Raw genomic sequence first — 27,388 nt, forward strand, 5'->3', positions numbered from 1 at the left:
AGGCAAAGCTTAGCAGGAGGTGCTGCTGCTTGTGTGAGATCTCAGTTTTAGTCTGCATCTGTCCTAGTGGAGATTCTGGGCTCTTCACCTTTTCTCTCTGCCATTGGTTTGTCCACCACAGAGAATATGTGCAGAGTCTCCTCCTCCAGGGCAGGTATATTCCAGGTTTCACTTCTAATCAGTGCTAATGAAGTGTGTGTGCTCTGCTCAGTGTGAGAGGGGGAAAATGAAGAGATCTCTGCTGCAAGAAAGCAAAAAGGCAGCTTGTGAGAGAGCTCCTGTGACCAGACAGCTAAAAAGAGGCAATCAGAATCCTTTGATTCCTTCACCTTCTTTACTCTTCGGATGCAATTACCACCCCTGAAAATCTAGCCTCTGCCAACAGCAAAGCATCACTTGCACATTGCTTCTCACATAACATCTGCTGTCAAGCCTTGTGCTGCCGCCTTCCTGGGAACCTTCCAACCTGTCAGTCTGAGTGAAAACAGCAGACAGGCAGGCAATGAGTTCTCTCTGTTGGAAAGACATTTCCAATTTCCATCCCATTCAATAGAGCCTCAGGAAATGCCCAACCCTCCCCACTCCCAGAACTACCATATGGACAGCCCAGAGCTATGCCAGGTATTGCAGAACTAGAAATCACTCCTCTCCCAGCTGGCTGGCAAGTCAGGGAGATGCAAGATGAATCCTTGCTGAGCTAAAAACAAAGCAGATTTCTTCTCTTGACAAAGTAGCTGCTGTTGCATTTCCTAATTGGGTTGGGAGGACCAGTTTTACAGTGACATTTCTGTACCAGTATAGACTATAAGATGTTGTTACCTTAAGCTTTTTCCTCCAACAATCTCTATGCTAAAGCACTGAGAAAGATTTTCATCCTTGGCCCTGCAGCTGCTTGTATCATGCACGGTGACTGATATGCCCAAGTTTGATCGCATTCCAGATTAAAGGAGTTGCTTTTGCCTGCAAGGAGTACAGACAAGCTCTGAGCAAAAGCAGATGGAGACCTTATGTATCTTCAAATGTATGCCCAGGAGCAGGATATTATAGTCAGTAGGAGTCAGGATGACAGCCAACACTGCGCTCACCATATGGGTTCAGGTTTGCTTTCCTTCTCCTCTGGCATGCAGGATGGTATTCAGTGAGCCTTACCCCAGGTACACACTATGATGCACTACAGTTTCTCAAGAGCCTCAAGGAATTGGCATTTCCAGAAAACAACCACAATGTCCACAGCTGGGCACTGCATAAAGAGCATGGATTTCACATTGCCGTATCTGGAATAGAATAACACTCCCCCGGCCACACACGTACACCAACACCCTCTAAAACCGTGAGGCAAAGGAAACTAAAACTACATAAAGCACAATTGTGCCTGTCTCTTGCCCTTCTTAACAGGGAACTGACTATTCCAGTCTCAAATGTGTGGCAGACAAGGAGGGAAGTAGGTCATGTCCCTTTCTGCATCCCCTGAGCCTTCAGGTTGGTGGTTGTGGTTTCTGTACTATCGATCTGGTGTCCCTGCCTGTCTGCAGCACAGCACCCGCCAGGCGCTCCGGGGAGGACAGCAGCCTGTAATGAAATCTGCCTTAACGTGAGATAAAGAGAACTGAAAGAGATACTGGCAGGGATCAAAGAGTTTGACCCTCAGAGACTAAAAAGGGAGAGAACTGGCTGACTTCTTCTCAGGCAAGGTCTGAGTGAGAAGGCAGAGAGGTTTGTCTGCTCCTTACCTCAGCAAAGCAGGGAGGAAAAGCTCTGTTTCTCCCACTACCTGCCAAAATTATAGGAGCATTTCAGAGCCAGCAGGAGTTACAGACCTAGGGTTTCAATACCTTTACTGCAGGTAGAAATTGAGTTCCCTCTGCACAGCTCAGCCCATATGGCTTTGTTGCATACAAGTATTTTAGTCTCATTCCATTATTTTGGGATTCAGAAATCCACCTGGAACTTAAATCTTAGAAGGAGAGAGACAATAGTTACCTAGATCGTGTTTTATCTTATAGCTGCCTCCTCTGTCTCCCCATCTGGCCCTTTGTGTTGTTTTGCAGATGCACAAAGAATATTGTCATGTGCTTTTGGGAAGAAGCAAGGGAGAAAACACTCCCAGAGATGCTTCTATATATCAGTGTGAGCACTTAGCTCAGGGCCATGTGCTTAAGTTAGTAGCCTGCCATAAAACAAAGGTTTGTTCCAAACAAACTCAGGACCATTTGCTGTCTGAACCGCTAGCCTAGGGCACTAGGGCTCCGCCATTGTGCTCAGTGATTCAGAAGAATGCTAATAGTGACATACTTCTGCACTTTAAAAGTCTGGACCTTTAGACAAGACAACAGGCTTTATTATAGAGAGAATCACAGTGCTTTGGGTTGGAAGAGATCTTAAAGCTCCTCCAGCTCCAACCCCTGCCACGGGCAGGGACACCTTCCACTAGAGCAGCTTGCTCCAAGGCCCTGTGTCCAACCTGGCCTTGAACACTGCCAGGGATGGGGCAGCCACAGCTTCTCTGGGCACCCTGTGCCAGCGCCTCAGCACCCTCACAGGGAAGAGCTTCTGCCTAAGAGCTCATCTCAGTCTCCCCTCTGGCAGGTTAAAGCCATTCCCCTTTGGTCCTGTCACTACATCCCTCTGTGAAAAGCGCCTTTCTCATACACATGCATTGAAGCAGCTCTTGACAGTTTAATGCAGATCATTTTCCCTGCAGGAGAACTATCCAAACAGTAACAGCCAGCACACACGCCAGGGAGCCCATCCAACTCAGGAAACAGGAGCTTCTCTGTCTGCCTCGTGTGTGACATGGCAAGAAAGGGGTTGCAGTCTTCTCCCTCTCCCTGCAGTTCACTGGGTCACACAGACCATCCCAGCTAATAGGAAAGGCAGGATCAAGAGAGTGGAAAGTTGTATTAAAAACGTGCAGAGAAGTACTTGGCACTCCAGAAGCTTGGAATTCCTCTATTTGTTATCCTTCAGCATTTTGTCAGTGCAAGTCACCCTTCTTTTTTAAGCCAAAGCTGAAATGTGAGCGTTTCACCAGTCCACGTCCGTTTGTACTTAAAGTCATTCACCACGAAGTAACAAACGAAAGCAGATTAGGAGGACATGGGCTGCTGACTCTAATGCAGCTGGAGGGAGGGGGACCATGGACATTCTGTTTCAGTTAATTTCACAGACAAGTGAGAAGCACTTAATGAACAGCGAACGTTAAGGACATTGAATTACTGCAGAGCACTTAAGAAACCCTCTGGAAGACTGATGAAGGAAGTTGATGGAAACATTTAGTGCATCTATCTGGGGTGTCAGCAGAAAATACACTGCTTTCTGCTGCCTTAGAGTTTCTTTCATTCTCTGGAGATAAGGAACTTCGCCTTTTTATTTCTTCACAGCAAATGTGCAGATATGTGCTCTGCCACTCTTCACGTGGAGTAAGAGCAGTCCTTCTTCAGAAGGGTATCTGTCCTCAAAACATGAACTTCCACACAACAGGGATACAGAGTGATTTGTTACTGTAAGGTTGCATGTAGTGCATTACTTCAGGTGTTAGGTTGCTGGTGTCCATTTCCAATTCTTTCCAGCAATATTGTTCATAAGAGAGAACAGGAGAACAAACAAAAAGAACATTTAACAGAGGCTTTTGCAATCAGATAATACAGAATGGGGTGGAAAATATGGGCCAGCCTCTGTGCCTGGATAAAAATACCCCCAGCCAAACAGCATCTCCTGAACAAGTGGTACCCGGCAGTGCTCTCAGTGATGTACTCACCGCGATCAGGATCTGGAAGGAGCTGTGCATCACTTCGATGTAGCGGTACTCCAGGGCACAGCCTATCACAGAGATATAGGAATGGCCATCCAGCCCTTTGATGCCAGACATTGAAGCCTCCTTCTTTACACAGCCAGGACCATTTTCACTCCACCATGATTGGTGCCGGGAAATGTTGAATGTCAAGAGTTCACTGTCCTGAAGAGGAGAGTTGCAAAGAGAACTCCATTTACTACAAGAGCATCAGACATGCTGTCAGATGGAGGTCATATTAAATCAGCGGAACCACTTTGCTAGTGATTCCTACACATGCAAGTTGTAGGTATGGTAGATTAAATCCAGAAGAAAACGGTCAACAGGGCAGCACTAAGTGTCTTGTCACAGAACCATGTGCAGTGGGTATGCTCTTCCCAGCACAGGTTCAACACTGAACTCAAGAATATGAACTTCATAACACCAAAGTGAGTTTCAAAACCCAACAGATCTTCCTCTGTTCTTAGCTTTTAGCACATCTAACAAGCTCCTGTACCATTTCTGTCCAATTTCCTTCCACACTCTTCACATATGGTGCTTCTGCATCTCCTGTTGATCTTACACAGTCAGCCTCAGGTCACATTACCCAGCAGGGCAGACCTCAAAGTGATGATTGCAGCTTCTTGCAACCATTTCCCCAGCTATTCCTTATCATCCCTACCCAGGGAGAGGCTCTTTGTGTTGCTCTTCTCATCTCTGCCAGTTGAATCATTTAAACTGTGCCATCACAGGGGTTGCACAGTGAAATGCCACAGGACTTTGGCATGCAACGAGGTCATTGGAAAATGACAACACTTTCCTCACACCTAAGAAAAGAACAGGACTGGCTGGAACACCTGGGAGAGCTTTTGTGAGCTTACAGGACATGGCAGAGCCCTCCCTGCAGACAGTAAAAGACAAACAGGCTGAGCAGCATCGCTTCACAGAGGAGTGCTAAGTGCTGGGTGCCTCAGTAGTTCTCTCGGGTCACTTTGATGTGGAATCAAGGACCCCTTTTGTCCACAAAGCAAAGCCAGGGGTTGGAAGGTTGATTCTGAAGGATAGATTATAAAATTCTATGTGTCTCTACAGAGTACAAATAGGTACTGGATATACACAACCCCTCTAACCATTACTGAAAGTTTTAGCACATATCCATATACTACTTCACACAGTTCATGCCTGGGTCTTACACACTCCCTGTGGGAAAGAATCCTACAATGGTTTGGGTTGAAGGGACCTTAAAACTCATCCAGTTCCAACCCCTGCCATGGGCAGGGACACCTTCCACTAGAGCAGGGTGCTCCAAGCCCTGTCCAACCTGGCTTTGAACACTGCCAGGGATGGTAAGAAGCATCTCCCAGCCCAGCACCAGTCAGAACTTGGGGTATTCACACTTCCTAACATGGGAAAGAAACCTCATGTGGCAGCTCCTTTGCCTCAGCTCCCAGTAGAATCAAGAGGGAAAAACAGATTCAGGGCATCTGATCCAGGCTCCTGCTCCAAATTACCCCCTGGAGAGGACTTGGCTCTGCAACCAGCACAGGGAACCTCGCCAGGTAGTGCTGCAGATACACTCTGCTCAGTCCCCATTGGTATCCAGGGACAAGCTTGAGTTACAAGAGCAGAAAACCTGTGAATAGCAACCAACTGCCCCGCTATGCACATTGTGTAGGTGCCTCCACTCCACCACAGTTACTCCAAACCACTTTGCAGAGCTGTGATTCAAATCTGCTGCAGGAAGCACATGTTAAGAAATGTGGACAATTAAGTGAGAAGGCAGCTGCCAAACTCCTGACACAATCAGCACAACAGATGGGATGTGCTTTACATGGAGGAGGGCACAGAGATGAAGTGTGGCACCAGTGCAAAAGCAGTCTGAATTAGCAAAGACAATAGGGAGAACTCTATTAGCAGTTGGGAGTTTAAAGGGAGCTGAGTGCATTTTAAAGGGGATCATTATTAGCCCAGCAGCTACAGGACAATGCACACAGTGCAAGGTGCTGCACCAGCTTAATTTCTGGAGACAGTTTCCTCTTCCAGCTTCTCCCAGTTTTGGCAGAGGAGCCTTTGGCTTGCCCCTTCTGCTGGCATCGCTCTTCCGTGGCCCACAGATGTCTCACATACCCACCAAACCCCATCTTTTCTGCAAAGCTCATTCTTTCTCTCCCAAGTTTGCATGTTCTGAGACACATAGATCTTCCCCAGCAAAAGCTTTTCCTCCTGGAGCCAGCCAGCTCTCCAGTCTGCTGTGTTCTTCTCCCTCTCACAAGCCATTTTGGTTATGGGAGACTCAATTCCTGTCTCTTTGCCTGGGGCTTCCCCCAATTAGCACAGAAAGCAAGCTGTTCCACAGGGCACTGCAGCATCTCCTCTTAACCTCAGTCCCCAGGGCTTCCCTCTCCCAGCTCACAGATGGTGCCTTCTCAAACCTTCTGCTTCACTTATGCACAGAACCCCTTCAGTGCCTTCTCTGCTCCTTACAGAGGCATCCATGTGTATTTGGCAAAGTCAGAAACAGGCTGTTTTCCTTCCTGAGCTTCCCTTTTGTCAGTCCTTATGGAATTGGCTCTGGCTTAACTTTGCTGCAGGAGCTGAACTTGCTTGGGAGTTAAGCCTGGAAAAGCAGAGCCAGTGCTGGGCTGGAGGTGGGCAAGAGGAGGAACAGTAGGTCCTAACCAGCACTTATGGCTTTTTACCTACAATCATGCTCCAGCTCTGCACCAACTTCACATATATATATATATAAATATATATATATATATACTTCAGAACAGATTGGAAAAACTGAGCACATTTGGATTCACACACATGAGCCATCCATCTCACAGATGTAAAATGAACACTGATTGCACACTGGGGTTGTGGATGCCCTCAAGTCCACAAAGGCACTTTCCTGAACAAGCATGTGGCTGGAGCACTGCAGGGCACATGGATGAAAGGGTCTCAACACAAGTAATGCCATTCCTGGCTGGATTTCCTCAGGAGATCATAGACTCATAGAATAGTTAGGGTTGGAAGGGACCTTAAGATCATCCAGTTCCAAACCCCTGCCATGTGCAGGGACACCTCACACTAAACCATGCCACCCGAGGCCTCATCCAACCTGGCCTTGAACACAGCCAAGGATGAAGCATTCACAACCTCCCTGGGCAACCCATTCCAGTGCCTCACCACCCTCACAGTAAAGAACTTCTTCCTTATATCCAATCTAAACTTCCCCTGTTTAAGTTTGAACCCGTTACCCCTTGTCCTGTCACTACAGTCCCTGATGAAGAGTCCCTCCCCAGCATCCTTGTAGGCCCCCTTCAGATACTGGAAGCTGCTCTGAGGTCTCCATGCAGCCTTCTCCTCTCCAGGCTGAACAGCCCCAACTTTCTCAGCCTCTCTTCATACGGGAGGTGCTCCAGTCCCCTGTGCTGATACCTGTGCTGATGGGGTACAATAAAAGAGCATTCAGGGAGATCACTTAATGGACCTCCAGTTGCTCAGTGTTTGCTGGGAGACTGGGAAAACAATGCCCAGATGTCTCCTATGGTTTGACAGCTTCCTTTGTTGGAGATGAAGAGAAGTGAAACCATGGAACAGACACACTGAAATCAGGAGAAAAGAACCTGTTGGAAGGAAGTTCAGCGAACAGCAGTTTCCCAAAACCTTTCTACAACACATTTGAAGTCCAAACACATTAATCCTCCCCAGAGCAGTAGGAGGCTTGGGAGATGTTAATCAGTCCCAGAAGTGAGCAAGCCCTGCGGTTGGGAGAGTGCGATCTGTGTGTAACTACGCTCCCCCTGGTTTCTTAACAGGCTATTTGCAGGGCTAGCACTTCCTCCTTAACCTTCAGCCTGAAGAGAAACATGAGCAAAGAGCGGTGTGAGCTCCTTCTCCGGGGCATGTTGAAATCACATACCGCTCCAAACTGCTGTAGCACCGGGTTGCCATCCATTTGCCAGCAACATGGGAAGGAAGACTGCAGCACTAAACCTGCATTTTATGGAGCCTATTTTCCACTCCCAGCCTCATCGCACTGTGTCCCATGAGGAAACTCACACCTACCTCTGACACCCACAGAGCCAGTTGTGTGCCTTTGCTAAAACAGCTCTCTGAAAGCTGTGCTGAAATGATTTTCTAAGGGGCACCACCAGAGATGGGTTTGTTTCTTGGTGTTAACAGCCTTCTGAACCACCTCCCCCTGAATTGCCTTAGTTATATAAAGCAAGCCAGCACTAAAAGAGCTCTGAAACAAACTGAACCCTGTATGGGAGCCCCCAGGGCCTGACAGCAAAATCATCTGAAATCTTTTCAGTTGGAAACATTTCTTATCATAATAGGAAAGAAAATGTTTCTCTTTCAGCCATGTGTTGGATAGCTGTATCGCCTGAGACAACAGAGCAGTGATTTCTTTGTCTCAGCAGGCTCGGTGACAATGCCATGGTATTTAAAGGCCAAATCCCAGGCTTCCAGTGCCTAAATTTAGATGGAGTTGAGGAACAGTTGTAACTACACATGCATTTATCACAGTACTTTCTCCAGGTACAAAGGCATCCCAAGATGCCGTCCAGATCCTCTGGAATACAAATAACCCCCTACTTGACTAATAAGAGCTGCTTCCATTTCAAGAGAGGATTTTGACCACCACCACGGCTCTGGATTCAGATCAAAGCACTGCGTAGACAAGAAAGAATATAAAGGGAAGGTAAAAGAAAACCAAATCACCATTCCAAGATGAGTAATTCCAGAGGGAAAAGACAAAGGAATACATTGAAATACACAACACAAACCTCTTGGAACGTTTCTCAAGTCCACGATGCGGAGGCAGTCGCGTGGCAGCTGGACAGACAGATGCTCATATGTCTTAACAGTAGGATTTTAATAATGAACTCAGACTGGGGGGTGCAGGGGGGACTGTTTCACACTCGAGTACACAGGGGGAAGCTTAACATGTTATTTCAAGCACAGCCTAGAAACTTCAGAGAGAGCTCCCGACAATTCAGCTCATCAAATGGCCAGATGGATAAAGAGGAAAGAGGGGAGAACAGAGCAGAGGAGGAGCAATGTGGAAGTTCAGCTGTAAGCCCCAGCACAGAGCAGTGGTACAGCATGTCCAGAGAGCCTGCATTTCCCCTACATACTGCAAGTGTGCTTGGAAGCATGAGCAGAGCAAGGAAACACTGCCAAGAGCCACTCAGAGGCACATCCCCATCCCTCTGCCAGTGCTGAGCAGCAGCCCTTCAGATCCAGATTGCTGTAGCTCTTGCCTGCTCATTGGCAAAGCACTCACAGGAAAGCTGGCATGGGCTGCGTGCTTAGGGAGGCCCTTGCAGCAGCAGGGAGGTGCTTGCTTAGACACTTAGGCTGATCCATTTGTCTTTGGCCACCTAATGAAGTTCTGCTGTGCCATACTTCATACTCCTATTCCTACCAAGAAAAGATTGCAAGCTAAAAGTGGCAGGATAGAAAGATAGAAATCAGGTCAGTTTAGCTCTTTCAAGAAGCAGAGAACAGATTCACAGAGCATTTTCCCTTTCAATTACAGTAACTCATGATAGTTATAACAAGTGGTTATAACTTGAATCCTTTCTCCTCGTTCTCCCCCCAGCTGAGTTATGACCTGTCCCAGTTGCACTGGGCTGTCACCAGCAAAGTTAACAAACTCCATTCTTTCTAGCTCACTGCCATGCCTGTGTTTGTCGTTATGAATTAGCTGACAGAGACCTCCCCAGCAGGCTGCCCTTGTCAGGAGTACAGAGGGGTGGGCACAGGGCTGGTGGGAATGTTACTCTCCCATAGGCTCACCAGGAATCACAGGGGAAAGAGCAACCAAAGACCTTCCCCAAAGCCATCAGCCCTTTAAGGGACTGGCATGAGAACACAGCCCTGTCCAAAACGTTCCCCAGCATATTCACTAGTCTAATAGCTTATGATGAGTTAGTGTTACCTGACCAGCTCCATCAGCCTCACTGCACCAAAGCCGCTCTTCTAACATGTGCAATCGGCCTGCTCACTGCCAAGCTAATCACAAGCTTTGACTTTGATTTCCTATTAGGAACCAAAGGACAGCTTCATCCCAAGGCCCCCGAGGGCACACAGAGGTTCCTCTCCTCTGCAGCGCTGCTGCCATAACCCCCTGGCTCATACTACTCTGCCCTTGCCTCCTCCAAGAGCCTGCCCAACACTTGCTCATCCAAGCCCAGGTGTCCTTCTGGGGTCTGATCCCAAGACCAAGATCAATAAGACTCTGCCTTTGGATCAGGTTTCCAGAGATGAGGCAATGCTACCCCTGAGCCCAGCCTGCAAAGCACCAACTGTCCTACAGAAACCTGAATTCCTGTTTCAGGCGTATCTTTTGTTCTCATGTGGAGGTCAGGTTTTGTTTTGCCATTACAAAGACCCAAATATCTTCATTTAAAGGGGAGAAGAGAAGAGAAAGCAGCATCATGTGGTTTTCTTACAAGACAGCCTTTCTAAATGAAAGTAACTCAGTAGGAACAGAGGCCAGGCTGTAAAACACAACCACTCTGTTGTCTTTGCCAGCTGCCACCAAACTAACAGCATGAATTTCTCATTGCAGCTCTAGAGGGAAATCCACTGAGTCAATAACAATGTACACTGCAGCCCAATTCTATTATACAAAACAGTCCCCAGTCACAAGTGTCGTCCTGTGGGGCTAAATAAAGATTCTATGATGTGCTGGCTTTGCTAAAACAAGCCACAGCACACAGTGAGGTTATGAGTTGAAGCTCCTCTGTAGCAGGGAAAGTGGGGGTTGCTGTGCTGTTTGAAGTGCAGAACAGCAATCAATGTGTTGTAGGGCAGGTTGGGGTTAGGGAGCTCAAGTGATCAGCTGGCTGGAAGCAAACCATGGCTGTCAGAGAAGCTCCCAGAGCAGGTTATCAAGCAAAAGGGAGTGTTTAAATAGTTATATAAAGTTCTTTTTCATCTGGTCACAGCCACCACCGAGATGCTCTCAAGCTGAGCTTTTACACCATCAGCAATCACTGTTTTGGGCAAGAACTCCCTCAATCTTCCCATGGATAACTGAGAGGGGAAATGGAGATTAATTGAGGACTTAGGAAGTTACATTTTCTTATCTGCAAAGGATTTCTGCTGTCACTCATGACTTGCTGTCTGCCTGATAAAAAAAACCATAGTGCAGTTCCAATTATGACTGCAACTTAGATTTATGACCTTGGAATTTAGGCCAAATGTAGAGTGCTCCAAAATGAACCTGTAGCCTGTATTCACTCCGAGTCTGCTAAGCTCCAGCAACACTTGGTAATTCATTGCTTGCAGCCCAGGCTTAATTTAGGGCCTGCCTCCCATTTGTATTATTTCTGGCTCAGCCCTCATTAAGCAGACAGCAATACCTGGCTTAGCCAGTCTTCAAAGAGCTTCACAGATTAACACACAACACCCCTGGCCAACAGCCATGCATAAATACCACTGGATTTAAGAAGGAAGAATTAAGACAGGGAAACCACAACACCTCGGAGGCCACATCCAGAGGAGATGCATCACACCTCCACTACCTCACAGCCAAGCTCCGTTGCCCTTGGTGCTAACCCAGGCCACTCATCCACATCATATCTACTCACCTTTGAGAGCCCTCCCACTTCTAAGTAAAAGCAGATGATGAAGATGTTCCAGGTGACCCAAACTGCAGTCCAGATAGCATACTAAAAAGAAAGGGGGGACAGAGAGACGCAGTAAACATCAGGAAGTCACTGGCATTAGTTTATCTATATGTGATCTAGCTGAGGGTTGTTAAATGCCCTGAGCCAGCACTGCAATCCTGTTCTCTTCCTTTATTTGTTTCCTGTATGCAGATGGTCCTTCGCCTGATTACAGATGCAGGGGTGGAGATTTGGAGGGCATGGAAGAGCTCCTGCCATGCATTTGTGCAGCATCTAGCAGTGTCTTGGTGTTACTTTGGTACCACTAATAATTTTCCATGTTAGATGTAACTATAGTGAAAGTGCAGTGCAGCGAAGAGTGTGTTCCTGAGCACAGCCAGGCACCTCCTGCTACTGTTTGCAGTGTTAGTGCCTGGTTTTCCAAGGGCTTTACTCAGTTCCTCGTCACATGCTGTATCCCATCAGAGCAAAGGCTGTGTGAATGGCTCTGAACAAAACAAGCGTTACTTACCACCACTATGTAGCGAGGTCTGTATTGAATAGTGCCAAACAGGCCGAGGATAACGATGATGATGTGAAGGAAGTTGGCTAGAATAGGGGCCCACTGGTATCCCAGGAAATCGAACACTTGCCTCTCTAATGCAGCAAGCTGGAAGGGAGAAGGAAAAGGAGATTTACAGCTTCTGGACTCATGCTGTTTATTCTCAAGGTTGTGACAGGCTCCCTGAGCAAATCACTGCAGCTGCTGAAGATGTCACTCCATTCCAAAGCAATTTGCTTCCTATGAACCAGGTCAGTAGGACAGAACATGTGTGTACATGCCCCCCCTTCCACTTTTTACTCAACCCCTCTCCTCCAACGGGGATGCTAAGGCATCTAACTTAGTTCCAGTGTCCTGTGCACTTTGCAATGGGGAGGTGGCCCTGGCAGTGAGCAGAGGTGAGCAGATGGTTGATAACACTGAAATAGCAGCAATAGGGCTTTCAAGAGCTCATTTGTCAAAGCCTTCAGCATCGCTCCATCATTCCTGACACCTCTCATGTTTCTGCTCTCCAGCACACATCCATCAAAGTCAGAGCAAGGAGGAAACTGTCTCCTCCACCTTCACCCCATAGAAAATGCTGCCATCCAGTAAAGAAATTCTGCACACACACCAGTTTTCCAGGACAGGCTGGTTCTCCAGCACTAACAACACGATTCCAGGCTAATACCATGTTCTAGAAATAAAACTCCATTGCTGTTAAAGTGCTGGGCCTGATTTTGAAATCCTATTTGCATAAAGATGTGGATTTCATCTCTAGCCATCGTCTGCGCATCAGGCAACACCTGGTCACTGGATCTAAACCGCTGTGTTACACACACAGCTGAAAGAGCATAAGAAACATGGAATTTCATTGTTGCCTTTACATCCCCACCGCCTTTAAATACCATGTCTATAGGAGGAACAGGGAGTAAAGGGGGCAAAACCATTCCTGTAGGATTTTCCCCGGTGCCCAGCCTTACACACAGAGATCTCCTCTTTGCCTGTCTTCACTAACACAGTGCAAACAACCCCCCCTTCATTGACCAGCCAGTGCACAGCAGGAGGGTTCTTTGCCAGGGTAAGTTTTAAGGTGTATTTAATTATCAGAGAAGCATAGAATCACAGAGCAGTTTGGGTTGGAAGAGACTTTTAAAGGTCATCCAGTTCCAATCCCCTGCAATGAGCAGGGCAATAGTCCTACACTGAGATTGTACTATGACATTTCATATTTATTTTCACCTACAGAAATCATTACCATTTACCATTGATAGTCAATATTAATTTAACTACTAATTAGACATTAACCATGGGTGATCCCAGTCTGCTGTGTGCAGTCAGCTATGTGACATCTTTTCCTCGCTTGGCTTTTAAAGGGCAGCTGTGGAGCAAGCACCGGAGCTTCTTTAATGGCCTAAAGCATTTATGGATGCGAGTGGTTGCAGGTCCCAGTCAAGCCACACGATGAGGGGAGTCACATCTGTTAAATAACCATTATTCCTCCTTCTTCCTAGATCAGTGGGGAAATCACCTCCAGTCCTCTCTTGGGCTAGGAAGGTATTGCAATTCTCAACAACACATTGGAAGTTCAGCCAGAATCTGTATTTCAAAGACATGTATAGCAGCCTGGGCTAAGGAAGATCAATCAGGGCAGTGGGACACAGCTTTCCCTGTCTGACATCCATCTTCACAGGCAAAGGGAGGCAGAGAGAGCAAGGAGGGAATGGAGGCAGTCACCGCATCGCTTCTGCAAAGGAATTGGTTTTCCCTTTGAAGCAACACACACTGCCCTGTTCTGAGCCATTTGAACCAGCTGGAGGATGCTGTGAGATGCGCTGCACATCCAGATGTGAGGCTGGAATGGGGCAAGCACTGCTCATTTCAGCACCCGAGCTGCTCTCCCCGCCGCCCACCCCTAGCACAGGAGAGCTGCTGTATCTCATCAGAAACAGCAGTAATAGGTTAAATGCTTAATCTCTCAGGAGGGGATTAAGGCACATACCTTAATGATATCTGGACATTTTGCCTCCTGACTGGCTGGCAATGGGTCACTTGGCTGTGACCGCTTCATCCCATCAGGCATCTAATTGGCTTTGTGTGTTATGTTAACATGGGAGTCTGTGTCCAAAAGCCAGCACCACAGAGCATCAGTTAGCTGGGGGGACACAATGGGGGTGTTCCATGGAGATAACACCCTCTGGTTATCTGTGCTCAGTGTTGCTTCTGGCCTTTAGGCCCTGAAAAGGAGGATAAAGACAGACCCTTCCTACCCATGCCTTCTGCCATGAGTTTTCCCACTCCACAATCAGGACATCCATGTTTGTGAGAAGTGTTTTCTTCTCACAAATGGGTATTTGCCACCAGAGCCTCCTCAGTTTGGGGTTGGGATGTGAAGAACATGGTGGTACCCTTCAGTTCTGATGCCTTCAGTATGGCTCAGAAATGGCAGGGGCAGGGCTTGCCCTGCTGATGGGTACTGATACATCTGTGCCCTCGTACTGAACCTCTCTTGGATCCCTCTTGTTGAGCAGGGAAATGCCATCTCTTGCTGCTGCTGAAAAGTCTCTGCAGAGTAATATCCGTGCTGTAGCATTCTTTATGATGATTCACACCACTCCATTGAGAAAGCCTATTATATTCTAGAGAGATTGCTTGTAAAGAGAAATTTTGCAGATTGTGGCACAGGTTTCAACCCATCCAAACCTGACAGGCCCTTTCCATCAGGGAGGACACATTTTTCTTCTTTATGACCATTCTCATTAAAAGCAGGATTCCTTCTACTCCTTTTGCTTCTCCAGCCCATAGAACATTTTTACCTTTCATTCTTGAAATGAAATGATTTGTTGCGGTACTAAACTCATAATAGTTGTGGCAGACTTCCCTCTCTTGAAATAAACCACGTTTCTGCTGATCTGAGTGAAACCACAATAGCAAAGAACCATGTGAAACAATTGTTAGCCAGGCAAACTGAACAAGGCAAAGCTCTCTGTTGGGCTATCATTCATTTATATGGCTGGGAAAGATAAGAAAGGCAGAGATGATGTTCTGCAGTTGACGGAGTGTATCACTTAGCTCACAATGAGCAAGGAAAGGCTTTGTAAGCCAGCATGGCAGGACGTGCTCAAGGTCTTTACACCATTAAAACTTCACCACAGTGGGAAGCTGTACCTGGAGGGGAGCATTGCCTGATGGAGCCCATTGCAGAATAGGTAAATGGTCTTAGAAAACATCTCAAAATGTGGAACAGTTTCTTGTTGGGAGGTTCAAATCATCCCAGTTGTGTTTCCCATGGCTCTGGCAGGACAGTGTCACTGTTGGCACCAGCAGGACATTCTGAGGGGATTCAACTAGGGTGCTTTGTGAATTCTAGCCCCTCAAATGTTTTCTATCCCCTCTCATCTTTGTCTCCTGTCATGCTGATAAGGGGGAGAGTTCAACCCATTCCCCTTGTGCCTCCGTACTGCTAAGGAAGAGGGATGCTGAGAAACAAGTCTGCTACCCGCAGTTCTTTACCTCCCTGTCCTTTACAGCCCACTATCAAGGCCATGTTATCAGCTAGATTTGCTCTTCTTAGTTTATTAAGCTTTTAAAGCCTTTAATCTTATTTGGCTTGGATCTGTGTCTTTCACTGCAGTTCTGAAATCAGTTGGGACACAGAATAACAAATATCACTCTCTGGATGTTGACATGACTCGGACAGATGCAGGACGGATGCTCAGAAAGCCCAGGGACAGGTACAGCTAGGCAAAGATGTCCTGCCTACATGCACACACACGTCCATGTGCAAGCAAACCTGCTTTTACCCTTTTGAAGTTCAGCTTTAATAAGGGATTCCTTAGAAATAAGTTTTCAAGTGTGGAATAAAAGGAGTAAATGGGAAAGGCTGCACCTACTGCAAAAAAAAAAACAAGAAGAAAAACTCTTTTCACCCCAAAACTGAGACAATTTTCCACTTGGCCTATAAAAACCCAACTTGAAAACAATTTTGCTCCTCCTTGCCTCTCCCCACTCTAAGGACGTATACCCTCACAGGCTGCTCCAGCTCCTGCACTGCCCTTGTTTAGTGGCATACACAGCCGCCTTGGACTTCTGTGTGCGTACCTACAGCTACAGCACAGACAAGATGTGCAGCTTAACTCCCTGTATTTACTTTCTCTCCAGCCTGAACTGAGGAAGAGCCTCAGCTCCAGCCCTTGGTCACCACCGCGCTCCTGCAATGCTGCTTCCCGATGCCTTGATTCAGCCTTTGATTTCCTGCCAACTGGCTTTGCTTTTTAAGCAGATGCTCTTTGTCGGTGTCCTGTGCAAACACCATCGGAGCAGCCAAGACTTTCCCTGAGAGAGGTCACGGGGCTTTTCTTGAGGAAAAGCTTGCACTGATTTCCCGAGGTATTTTGGCCATGCAATGGGTCCTGGCTTGAGCTCAGGACAGTCATAGTTCTCTTATTCCTATGAGACACCATCTAAGGACGAAACTTAAATCCCACTGGTTGAAACAGCAGGAAGAAATGAAAAAGTCTCAAATGCATCATTTAAAAACTGTATCTATTTAGGTTTTGAACACAAATATCTTTACTTCTGGTTCTTCCATACAGTTAAAGTTTTGCCACACCAACCACCTGCATGCTCTGTTTATTATTGTTACTGGGTTGGTATTATTGGTAATATTATGCCATATTATAAATAGATTATGGTGATGATTGTGATGTATTATTCATAATCTTTCTATACCATTGCTTTGCATTTGTAAATGGTGGAACAACCTAAAGAATCCTAACCCCGAGCTGCAGTGCGGTGGAACTATCAGCACTAAGCAGCAAATTCCGTCTTGTGCCAGTGCTTATTCAAGGTAGAGAAGCTTTTGTGGGTAGAAAAGTTATTCAACAGCAAGTCCTCTCTTACCACAGTGGCTGCGTTTCTAAATAAATATCAATGGTTGTAATAGCTGTTTAATTAAGTTGATCTGGAAAAGCAGTTTGCTGAGCCACTACTTCACACCCCCCCTAGCCGAGGGGCTCATTGTGTGCCACGTCCTTGTCTCTTCCATAGTCAGCACCTCGCATGCCAGTACCCATTGCATTCATGAGATCTCATTTTTCTTCAGCAAGTGTTGTCAAGGAAACCTTCCTTGGGGCCCTGTGATCCACAGCTCCTTTCCCGGCATCCCTCAACGAAGCACAGAGGTCAAGAGACTAATTGCACAGGAGGTCTCTGTTTGTCACTTTGTCTCTCAGACATCTCTGGTCACTCTGGCCACTGGATACAATAAGCCCCATTCTCTGCTCAGTTTGGTCTGTTTTCTCCCCAGAAGCTGCTGAAACCCCTTCTATTCACACAGACACTAGAGAGGCCTCCAACAGCAGATCTCATCTCTTTAAATCATTTATGTTTCAGAAGCAAATTCTGGTCACTGCATGGCCTGGAAGACCAGTGCCCACCAAAGGCCCCCAGAAGGCAGCTGAAGAAGTCCCTGTTGATGGTGTGAGCCGCATATCAGCTTGCTCCCTGCTGCAGGGTGTTATGCTGCAGCAAACACAGCTTTCAGATTGCACCATGCCATAGGTAAGGATCAGCACTGCTCCCACCCCAGTACCATCCTGTGCAGAGCCTGGGCAGACTTAACCCTTCTGTGTGGTTCAGCACAACTTCTCTGTTGGAGCCCGAGGCATCCTGCTGTTAAACAGTGACACTGAGCCATCACCTCCTCATCCCCCCTGGTCTGGCACCTTTGTGCTCTGGATTCTCCCCTCCTGGCATCATTCTGTGTGTTGGCAACGAAGCTCCCAGGAGTGCCACTGCTTTGAGCTTGATCCCTTTGCTTTCTGCTGCTGATGCTTTTCGGAAGCATCCGAGCTGCAAAGATATGTCATGACTCAGTCCCACACACCCGAATGCTGCTTAGCATTCCAGGAAAGGCACAATCATTGCTGAACAGAAGGGATGAGACTGGCACTGAAGCAGTGCAGAAGCCTGTTTGTTTGTGTCTGGAGTTGAGGCTCCAGCTTCAGCAGGACTGAGGTTTCCTGGTACATCACATACAGCCACCAGCCTCACTCAGCTGAAGCTGTGGGCTATGCACCAGCAGTCATACACACAGACCTCTTGTACCTTCTTACTCCAAGTGTTGGGTTGGGAGTCTGTGGTCCCTACCAAATGGCACATCCCATACAAGTGTGGCAGCTCCTCTCCTGCCTCATAACCTCTAACCAAAGGTTGCCCAGCACTGACTTTCTGAATGGTGCTAAGAATACAGCTCCCAGGAAAAAGACTGCTTCTGAGGAGGAATGTTTCAGTGCAATTATCACCCTGTGTTGCCTAAGTCAGGGTCAGTTATGTGCCTGTGCCCTGTACACAGCCTCTGGTCTGTTTGGTTTTCCTGGATCACATCCACCTCAGGGCTCAGACCTCAGGGACACAGAAAAGTGCCCGTGCAGCAGCATCAGCCACCGAGATGCTCCGGTCCCCTCGCTCCTGCCTGTGTCTCCTGATAGCATCTGAGTACTGCGTGCCGCTGTGATTGCTGATTGCTGAGATTAGCAATCAGGTTAAATTAATAAGCAGGTGCCTTTGTGAGCCAGGCAAAAAAGCACTCTGACAGGAATGCCAAACTTGTGTTATTTGTAACCTGCGTCAACACTCAAACGTAAGTTCCCCAAACATAATTAAGCTGTTGTGCCTATGATGCTCCTCTTTTCCCCTCTCAGCTTTTCTCTCCTCCCTCAGTCTCACAGCTCAGCTTTGGCTCTCCAGCTTTGTAACAGAGAGAGGGGGCACTGGGACGAAGAGGACACAACTGTATTTGCAACAGACACAATGACTTTCCTCAACAAGTGCCTGACATTTGTGTCCACCAGATGCTCCATAGGCACAGCTTTTTCCCAAGCTCAGGCTCCACACTTGAGTCAGTCACTTGCCTGTTGGAGGACTTGCTGCCCTATCTTAGCCCATCTCATACTGATGACTGTGGGCAAACATCCTTGTTTCTCCCCACACACAGCATCCTGGTGTGCCAGTGTTAGCGCTTGGCGGGGGGGACATTCTCCCATTTCCCTGTTGAGTGATGTATATTAAAGATGTGCCATTAACTCGCCAGCCATTTCCCTCAGGAGATATGCCACCATTTATGAAGCCATCTAAACACTATAAAGGCTGCGAGGCAGAGCAGTGGTGGACATCAGAAGGAATTTGATTTTCTAACAGAGAGATTTATTTCCTACCAGTGGGGCATTCATTCTATCCCTTGATCCCTGCCACTGCGCAGCCAGGAAACTGTCCGAAGTTTGGGCTCATTCACATGACAAGGATGCAAGGAAAAAGTGAAAATACATTAGAATTAGCCAGGGGGTTGTTGGATAGAGGAAATACATCCTATAGACCTTCTGGATGTGCTGTCTTCAGCATCATCTGCTCAGCTAAAAGAGCCACCACCTCTGCCCAGCCTGTCTCCTCCTGATGCAGCTCTCTGGATGTGGGAGCAGCAGTCTGGGAGCAGCTCAGAGATTCCCATGAACTCCCAAGTGCATTAAGAAGACTTAAAATCATTCAGGGCTTGGACCAAAGCTCACAGGGTGCACAGAGCCCACGAGACACGAACTGCACTCACCCAGTTTAGACAAAGTTAAGGCTCTTTTATAGGCACTTACTGCAAACTGCAATTTTGCTTTGCCTCTGGTTACCCAGAGTTGAATTATGGCCTTAAACGTGCTACTGGCAGCTTCCCAAGCAGGGAAGGAACTCTTGCTTCAGGCATGAAAAGCTCAGTTTTAGCTTTTTCCTGTCCACACACAGCCCAAGAGAGACTCAATGTGTCTGAGTGATACCAGGAACATCCCCTGCCTTCAGTTTGATGAACCCATGTTCACATTTGGTACCTCCTGCGAGTCTAATACATGGCTGGCACACACGGTGCTTTCTGTTCACAAAGGGTCAACTGCAGCCTGAGTTACAGAAATGCCTCTCTGAAGGCAAAGCAATTGCAGAAAGCCACCTAAAGCTGCTTTTCCTTGTTCAAGGGAAGATGAGGATGAAGTTTTCCTGGTGGCTGTGTAGCACGCTTAGGTCTGTGTGTCAGCACAGCACTCAGCTCAGCAGGATGCTCCCCAGAACATACAGGCGCATGCTCTCTGTGTCACTGGTCTATTGTGGGATCCTGTATAAAGCTCCCTGCTCTTCCCTTTGCTTGATGCCCCTTTGCTCTGCACCTTCCACCGGCCCCATCCTGCTCCCCCAGCTCCTTCCCACACCCTGCACTGGGAGCTCAAGCAGCTGATCCCCTTAAAGAGGTCACAAATCAATCACACGTAGAACACTTGCACCAGCCGGATCCTCTGAAAGAAACCCATACAACAGAGCTAAATGCTTGGGCGAGGAAGGATGCCAGGGCTGAAACAACTCAAAACTTCCTCCATAGGAACCCTGTTTCAGTTTGTGCTCAGCTGCTGAGTCCCTGCTCACTGACACTGCAGCTAAGCGGTAGCAGTGCTTTGCTTCCCTCCTGCTCCTGCTGCAATGCCAGATTGGATATTCGTAAACAGAAGGAGTTTAATGACAATTCTAATTAGAGCCCTGCGGTGCTCCTGCAGGTCGTGGTTCCACCGGGTGTCCATTTACATTGCAAATCAGGCTGGTGTCAGTGCCCAGTCTGCAGCCAAGGAAGAGAATGCATTCAAAGGGAAGCACAGGATGGGGGAGAAATCAGGGAGAGAGAAAATGATCCTGTTATTATTAATAATCGAGGAAACAGGGATCTGCCATGGTCTTGCTGCAGCTTTGCTGCTACAAGGAAAGCCCATTGGTAATCGTCCTGCAGCAGGAGCCACCCAGAAATCGCCACTGGTAATTCCTGTACAAACAGCTCGTTTTCCATAGAGCAAGACTTTATCTCCCCCACCAGGACACAGAGAAGTGCTCTTAGCACTTCTGCTTCCTCAGCCCTGGCTGTGAAGTTGTTGGGGGGTGGTCAGGGAGAGAAACATACGGAGCCAAAGGGATGCATTTCCCTTTCGTTTTCCACCTGCTGGCATCTACACATGAGTATTCTGCCCCACTGTGATGCCATGAGCAGCAGCAGCTCCTTCAGAAAGACATAAACCCTCATTCAGTGAAGTGCTGGAGCATCTGCTGGCTTGAGGCACAGTGTATGTCCAGCTGCAGCCATGTGAGGAAGGGCTCTGTATAACCTGGCTCTGAGGGAGCAGGAGGGAAGATCCCATGGGAATAACATGGAGTCATCAGCACATCAATGCACTGACACCCAGCTCACACACACGGCAGCACAAACGGTGTTGACTGTTTTGTTACTAATAGAGGCTGTCAGAGGCTTTCAGGGGACTGCAGGCATTTTCCGATAACCACAATCCCCACAAAAACCTTCCCTGCCACAAAGTGGCTAAAAAATGAATCAATCACTGTTGAGTCTCATCTTCTGATTCTGCTCCATTGGAAGCAAATCAGTTGGACTTCAATAATCCATCCACTACCTCAGAGATCACAGGTAACACATGGGGCCTCCCTCCTGATGTGTAAACCGGCGATGTTTCACTCTTGCAGCCACTTTAGGAGGCAAAGCCAATTCTGTGTGACCCAAGATGACTTCTGAGCTATCACCGGTCCCTTGGTACAGCCACAGCAGCACAGTTCCCTCTGCTCTCCAGAGCGAGGAAGGGTGACCACCCTTGGGTGTCTTCCTCAGCTGTAACCTCCCCATGAGCACTATGGGGAGGTAGCCAGCTCTGGTTTTCTTACATCAATAAAAGCAAGAAAACAGGGACACACGAAGTGCTCAAACAGATTAGTCAAGTAAATACCTCTGGATGGAGATGGTGAAAGGTTTAGATGCACATTTGAGGGTTCATGAAGTGCGATCTGCTGTGGGTGGTCATTAAAGGGTAAGAGCCCATCTACAAACCAGAATGAGTGCTACAAATAAGTGCTTCAAGGCAGGGAGTCTCAGGTTCAAAGTGTGAGAGTGAGCTGGGGTAGAAGTCCCTAAGCCTGTGATTTTCCATGCTCCCCATCCCCTACATTGCCACGCTTGAGAGGAGTTCCATGAAACAAGAGATTCTCACCAGGGATTTATCAGCAATACAGTATCACGCTAAAGAAAAGCTTAAGGTTTAACAAGCTCTCCCACTTGTGTTAATGGCATTGACCGTGTCCCTTTTTGTGTGTCATCCCCTTTGTTTTTGCTCTCCAGTCGGATGATGAAATGAGACCCGTGACGTTCCCTTTGATGGAGGTGAGCTGCTGCCTTTCCAGCAGTGTAAATAAGGATTCAGAGCCTTTTAAAAAGCACTAGTTTTAAAGGAAAGCCCTTTTGAGTGAGGGCTAGAATGGGGTTATTTTCCACATGACCAAGCGTCAAAAGCAAAGCGGCAGCCCTGTCCATGCTCTTATCGCCCTCCCCGAGTCACCCACGGGATAGATTTGTCACAAGGTGAAATAAGAGCAAGTCCTCAATTTATTATCATCTTCTGCTTGTCCTCCTTAATGCAGCTCCTGCCAGGAGGAGTTTGCTGTGGGAAAACAGAATGAAACCAGGCCTCTGAGTTTGCTGTTAAATGGGACCGGGGGGAGGCTTTCAGAGGGGAGGGAAAATCTTCCTCATTATAAAGGGAAAATGTGCAATGCAGAGCAATCCTCGGGTGCTGCCCAGCCTCCCAATTAGGATGCCTGAGCCAGACAGTGCCGTTATTATATGTAACTGTTTATCCAGTGTCACTCGGCCATTGTTGCGTTTATGACCATAATTTCTCCCCTCCTTTGCGCTACCCAATTTATTTGCATTTCGGGCCAGTGGAGTCTCTCTCAGGGCACGCATCTTTCGGCCTCCCACCAACCCACACTCTCAGTGAGTTTGCAAGAGTCTCACACAATGGCCAGGCCCCTCCTGAGCTTCATTTTTCGCATGACATTTGTGTCCCCTTCATTTCAGTGCTGCCCCAGCCCCTCCCCTGCTGACTTCAATGCCTCATGGTTTATTCAGCAGCAAAACTGAATTCTCTTTTCCTTCCCTTTTTCTCCTTCCTTTCCCCCCCTCTTTTAAAGCCACTTCAGCAGCTCTGGAGAACAAAGTTCATTTGCAGCAAGTCTTTAGTGGCCACATCTCCACAGTGGAAGAGTTTGGTGACCTCGAAGGGACTGGAGCCTGAACCAAGGGGCAGCAGCTCAGACGCAGGGCACTCATGAACTCTTGTAGAATAATAGAATCATAGAATAGTCAGGGTTGGAAAGGACCTTAAGCTCATCCAGTTCCAACCCCCCTGCCATGGGCAGGGACACCTCACACTAAACCATGCCACCCAAGGCTCCGTCCAACCTGGCCTTGAACACCGCCAGGGATGGAGCATTCACAACTTCCTTGGGCAACCCATTCCAGTGCCTCACCAACCGTACAGTAAAGAATTTCTTCCTTATATCCAATCTAAACCTCCCCTGTTTAAGTTTTAACCCATTACTTGTGTCTCCTCCAGCTACAGAAGGGGACAAAGACTTGCCCTTTATTGGCTTGTGTCACCAAAGCCCTGCCTCCCTACTTCTATCACTCTTGTTAGAGCTGTGAGATGATTTCTCATCCCTGGAGTGATGGTATCATTGGCTTGTCCCTATCTAAACTTTCTGACCAGTTTTTTCCAAGCCTTTTGATCTCCTTGCTTGCAGCCTGCAAGGATTAGCTAAAATAGAAAAGTGCTAATCCACAGTATGGAAATTCAGATCCTTGCTGCTTCATTAAGTTATTTCAGAGAAGTTTAATCTGGGAAGACCGAGGTGAACTCCAGACCAGTGATAACCATATCTGTGCGTCACCTCTTCCACGAGCATGGCCACGCTGCAGCAGTAAGAAGCAGCAAGCAGCAGCATTTTCCTTCTTATCGTAGCAGGCTCCAGACTATCACTATTTCTGATGGGGTGCAGCAAACCCCCATTGAGATTTCAGCCCTGGGTAACAGCTGAATGGGGGGTTTAGTGCTTCATTCCCATTGACTCCGCCAGGATTGGGTTTCTAGGATCCCTGCTGGCCAATCTGTACAGTGTCTCACCACCAACCACTGGAGCTCCATCTGAAATGCCCTTTGTTTGCAAGTTACTTTCCCAAACTGGAAGAGAACTTTACATGGCCACGGAAGCCACCACAAGATAAAGACCTGGCAGCCATGAACCCTGGGTTACATCTCATGCAAGGCAAGCATCCTTTGGCTAAGCGACTTGCAGTGGAGTTCAGTGCCCCTCCACCTCCTGTCACCATGAGCTGCCTCAGAAACTCATTGTACTTGAAACGATTCACTCAAGTATCCATTGAGTCCCAGTTCATAGATTGCAGAGCCTTTATTACACAGCCATATATTTAGCACTGGAATAGTTCTCAGCACTTCTAACAGCCCTGTCATCTAAGGAATAAAACAAAGAGCTATTATTCGTAAGAGAGAAGACACAGTCTTTATTGTCTGAAGCCATAGCAGGTTTTTATATCACCCTATCTATTCTTTCAGGCTGTCACAAAACTCAGTTTTAAGCTGTTTCAGTGGCAGCCTTGGAAGCCCAAACGCTTCTGTAGCTTCTCATTGCTAATGTTGTTTTAAACTGACAGCAGGACTGATCCTGAGCACACTGAGCGTGGCCAGGGACTTCAGAGCAGGGAAGTGAACCTGTTAGAAAAGGTCAGGACTAAAAGCCACTCAGGGTTATTTAAAGACATCAGGAAGGATGGCTACAAGGAGCAAGGGATGAAGGTGCATTGTGGGCACTCATTTTATCCAGAAGATCTGGGTTTCAGCTTTGGTCTGAAGGCTTGTGTAGTCTGTAGGACCCCAGAACACACCTCACACTGATGTGGCTCCTTCAGCCCTCCTGTATAGGGTCCTGGTTTGCTTGGTGGGTGCATGTAATCCCACCTGGGGATTAGTACGTTGAGATGCATGAACCACCCTCCATCTGGCCAGCATCTGCCTGACATCCTCTGCATCTCTGGGGAAAGCAGCTCTGATTTTGGGGCTAGAGGACCTCTTCTAACATGCACTTCCGTGGTGCAAGTGAGCCCATTAAATGCAAACAAAGTGCACCATTCACAGCACCAACCACCATCCCCATCTCCTCAGGCTTCTGAGAGCATTTGAGAATCTGCCTGTGTCAGCACAAAGCCAGGATAAAGAGCATTCAGAACAGATACCTCGGAGAAGATGCAGGGCTCACACCAGCTGTTTGCACAGCTAGGCTGACCCATCCCTCCCTCCAATGTCTCCTCTCAGGATAATGAGATGGGAAACTTGAAGACTGAGAAGCCTAAAAAGCTGCAGACATTTGAGAAGGAATTGCCCTTCCCCAGCTCTGTAATGTGGTTCAGGGCTGGCAATCCCATCTCCAAGCCTCTGTGCTCACTTCTGTCCACATGCTCGGAAAGCAAAGGAGCTGCGAGCTCCCATCATGCTTCTCCCAACACCCTCACCCTGCTCAACAGCCAGCAAGCTCCCAGCTAATCAGCCAGGCTGTATTCTGCACATATTTAGCATTTCTGAGTAATGAGGATAATCAGATTTCTCCCCTAATTCTGTACATACACCATAGAAGCAGGTGCATTGCCTTTCCCACAAGGAGATCACAAAAAGCGCGTTGTCTACTGGAGCTGGCCAGGGCCAGGTGCCTGTCAGAACCCATTCCCATCTCCCACAGGGAAATCTGCTGCTAACGGATTACCAGTAGCCATGGGGAATGAGGAACTGGCTTTGATTTGGCTCTGCAGCCAGTAGTTCAGGTCTTATTGCAAGTTACTTAAATGCAGTCTTCAAATCCAGCCAGAGATCTGGATGTTCTCTTCACTGTCCTCCAATGAAAGAGCTGCACAAGAAGCTCTTGTGTGCTGTAGTTGAACAAGAGGTGTTTGGTCCAGAACCTCAAGGGTGTTTTGTGTGCTGGGGAGGTGCAATAGTCTGCTCAAGAGTCAAGTCTTGGTCATTCTCCACAAGGTTAATCGACCTATGGACTTAGACCTTACCTCTGTGAGCCTGTTAGCTGGTTTAAAGGTCTCTACGTGAAGGCCGAAGTCAGTAAAGCCAGGCCAGGTCTTTCATGTCCTGTTTAGGTGGGTCTTTGATTCAGGAGTTTTTCCTCCATTCAGCTTCACTCAATAATTCCTTCTCAGGGAGCAGGAAAGGTTTCTAAGTGTCCATGATTACATCCTGGTCCTTGGGAGCATTTGGAAGTGATGCTTCCACCAAAGTGAGACCATTTCCCTTGTAATGGAGTATCAAGAGTCCGGCATCTCAGGAAGGAGGAAAGGATGCTCCCAAGACCCGCACTATGGAGTTGGACACTCCTGAGTATCTGAACCATAGCAGTAGTATTAAGCTGGCTACGTAGAGGTAATTTTCAGGTGGAGCTGAAGATAGACAGTGACAAACTGTTAACTGTGGGAGGCTGTTTATCCGTGATGGATGAACACACCATACAGAGCACTCCATGCAAGGTTACACTTAATATTTTATAAGTTCTATGTGGTAATAAAATGCTGCATCCTCTTCGTTAGTGTCCTCTGTGTCACCTTCCCTGTGCAGATGAAACGGTGCTTTCAGATGAACCATCTCCAGAGAATAGCACTTGGAAAACAGAATTCAACACCGGATGCTTTAATGGGTCCAAGACTGTTGTCGGGGTCACCACAGACACAGGACAGGTCCCTGTTCCCCAGAGAGGGGTCACAGGAGGCGTCTTCCCAGGCTTTGTGTATTTGCTATAACTGTGCATTCACCTGAGCACCTGCATTCATCTGTTATGAAGTGTATTTAGCTCTTGAGGAGAATTGTAACCCTAATGTCTTCAGTAATACCCAGTGCTTGATCTTTCCGATCTTTGACCAGGTGACTGGCTGCCCAAGTGCTCATTAATGAACGAGTCTGTCCTGCGTCATCCTGACCGACCTTCCTTAGGTCATTGATGTCCGAGGGATGGCACAATGATAGGGAAAGAGACTTGGAGAAGTGGAGAACAGACCCTGTTGCAGAGCAGTGTCCTCTTAAACCTGTGAGACTGAGCTCATGGGCAGCTCTGCAGGTGTGGGATGGAGTGAGCTGGGATGAGGAGCCCTGGCTCATCCCATGGCATCCCATCCCCAGGGATCTCATCAGTGGGATCCTCAGCTGCATCCTTGTCTCCTCTGCGTGGTAAGAGGCTGCCCCAAAGGCGTGAAGGCTGGATCCCACACTCACACTTAGGCTTCAGCCCCACATCACTGTGCAGCAGTGATGGGGTGGCAACTTGTGCTCATACACTTTGAGAATCAAGGCCTGGGTGGACATCTGTGCGCTGGCTCCATTGGCGCAGGACAAGTACGATGATGGTCCTGGTTTTCTGGAGTTCCGAGCGTAGGATGGAAAAATGAGGGGAAAAAACAAAAGAGGGAAGAGAAGAGGTATTTTGGTGGCCTGGAGAGCTGGTGGAAGCTGCCTGCAGGGCTGGACAATCACTGAAAGGTGG

General features: G+C 47.8%; 1 protein-coding gene across 1 annotated transcript in view; it reads right to left on the reverse strand.

Annotated features, from left to right (window-relative positions):
* NKAIN4 (sodium/potassium transporting ATPase interacting 4) overlaps positions 1–27,388 on the reverse strand; it is a gene marked incomplete at its 3' end in the record, with an annotated part of 41,818 nt that overhangs the window by 6,809 nt on the left and 7,621 nt on the right. The window contains exons 2-4 of the mRNA XM_080627768.1: positions 11,915–12,052; positions 11,365–11,445; positions 3,758–3,955 (exon numbers count right to left, since the gene is read on the reverse strand). Of these exons, the coding sequence (XP_080483894.1) occupies positions 3,758–3,955; positions 11,365–11,445; positions 11,915–12,052 (417 nt within the window). The remainder of the gene's footprint in view (positions 1–3,757; positions 3,956–11,364; positions 11,446–11,914; positions 12,053–27,388) is intronic.

The sequence above is a fragment of the Psittacula echo genome, assembly GCF_963264785.1.
Source record: "Psittacula echo genome assembly, chromosome: 12".
Taxonomy (NCBI): domain Eukaryota; kingdom Metazoa; phylum Chordata; class Aves; order Psittaciformes; family Psittacidae; genus Psittacula; species Psittacula echo.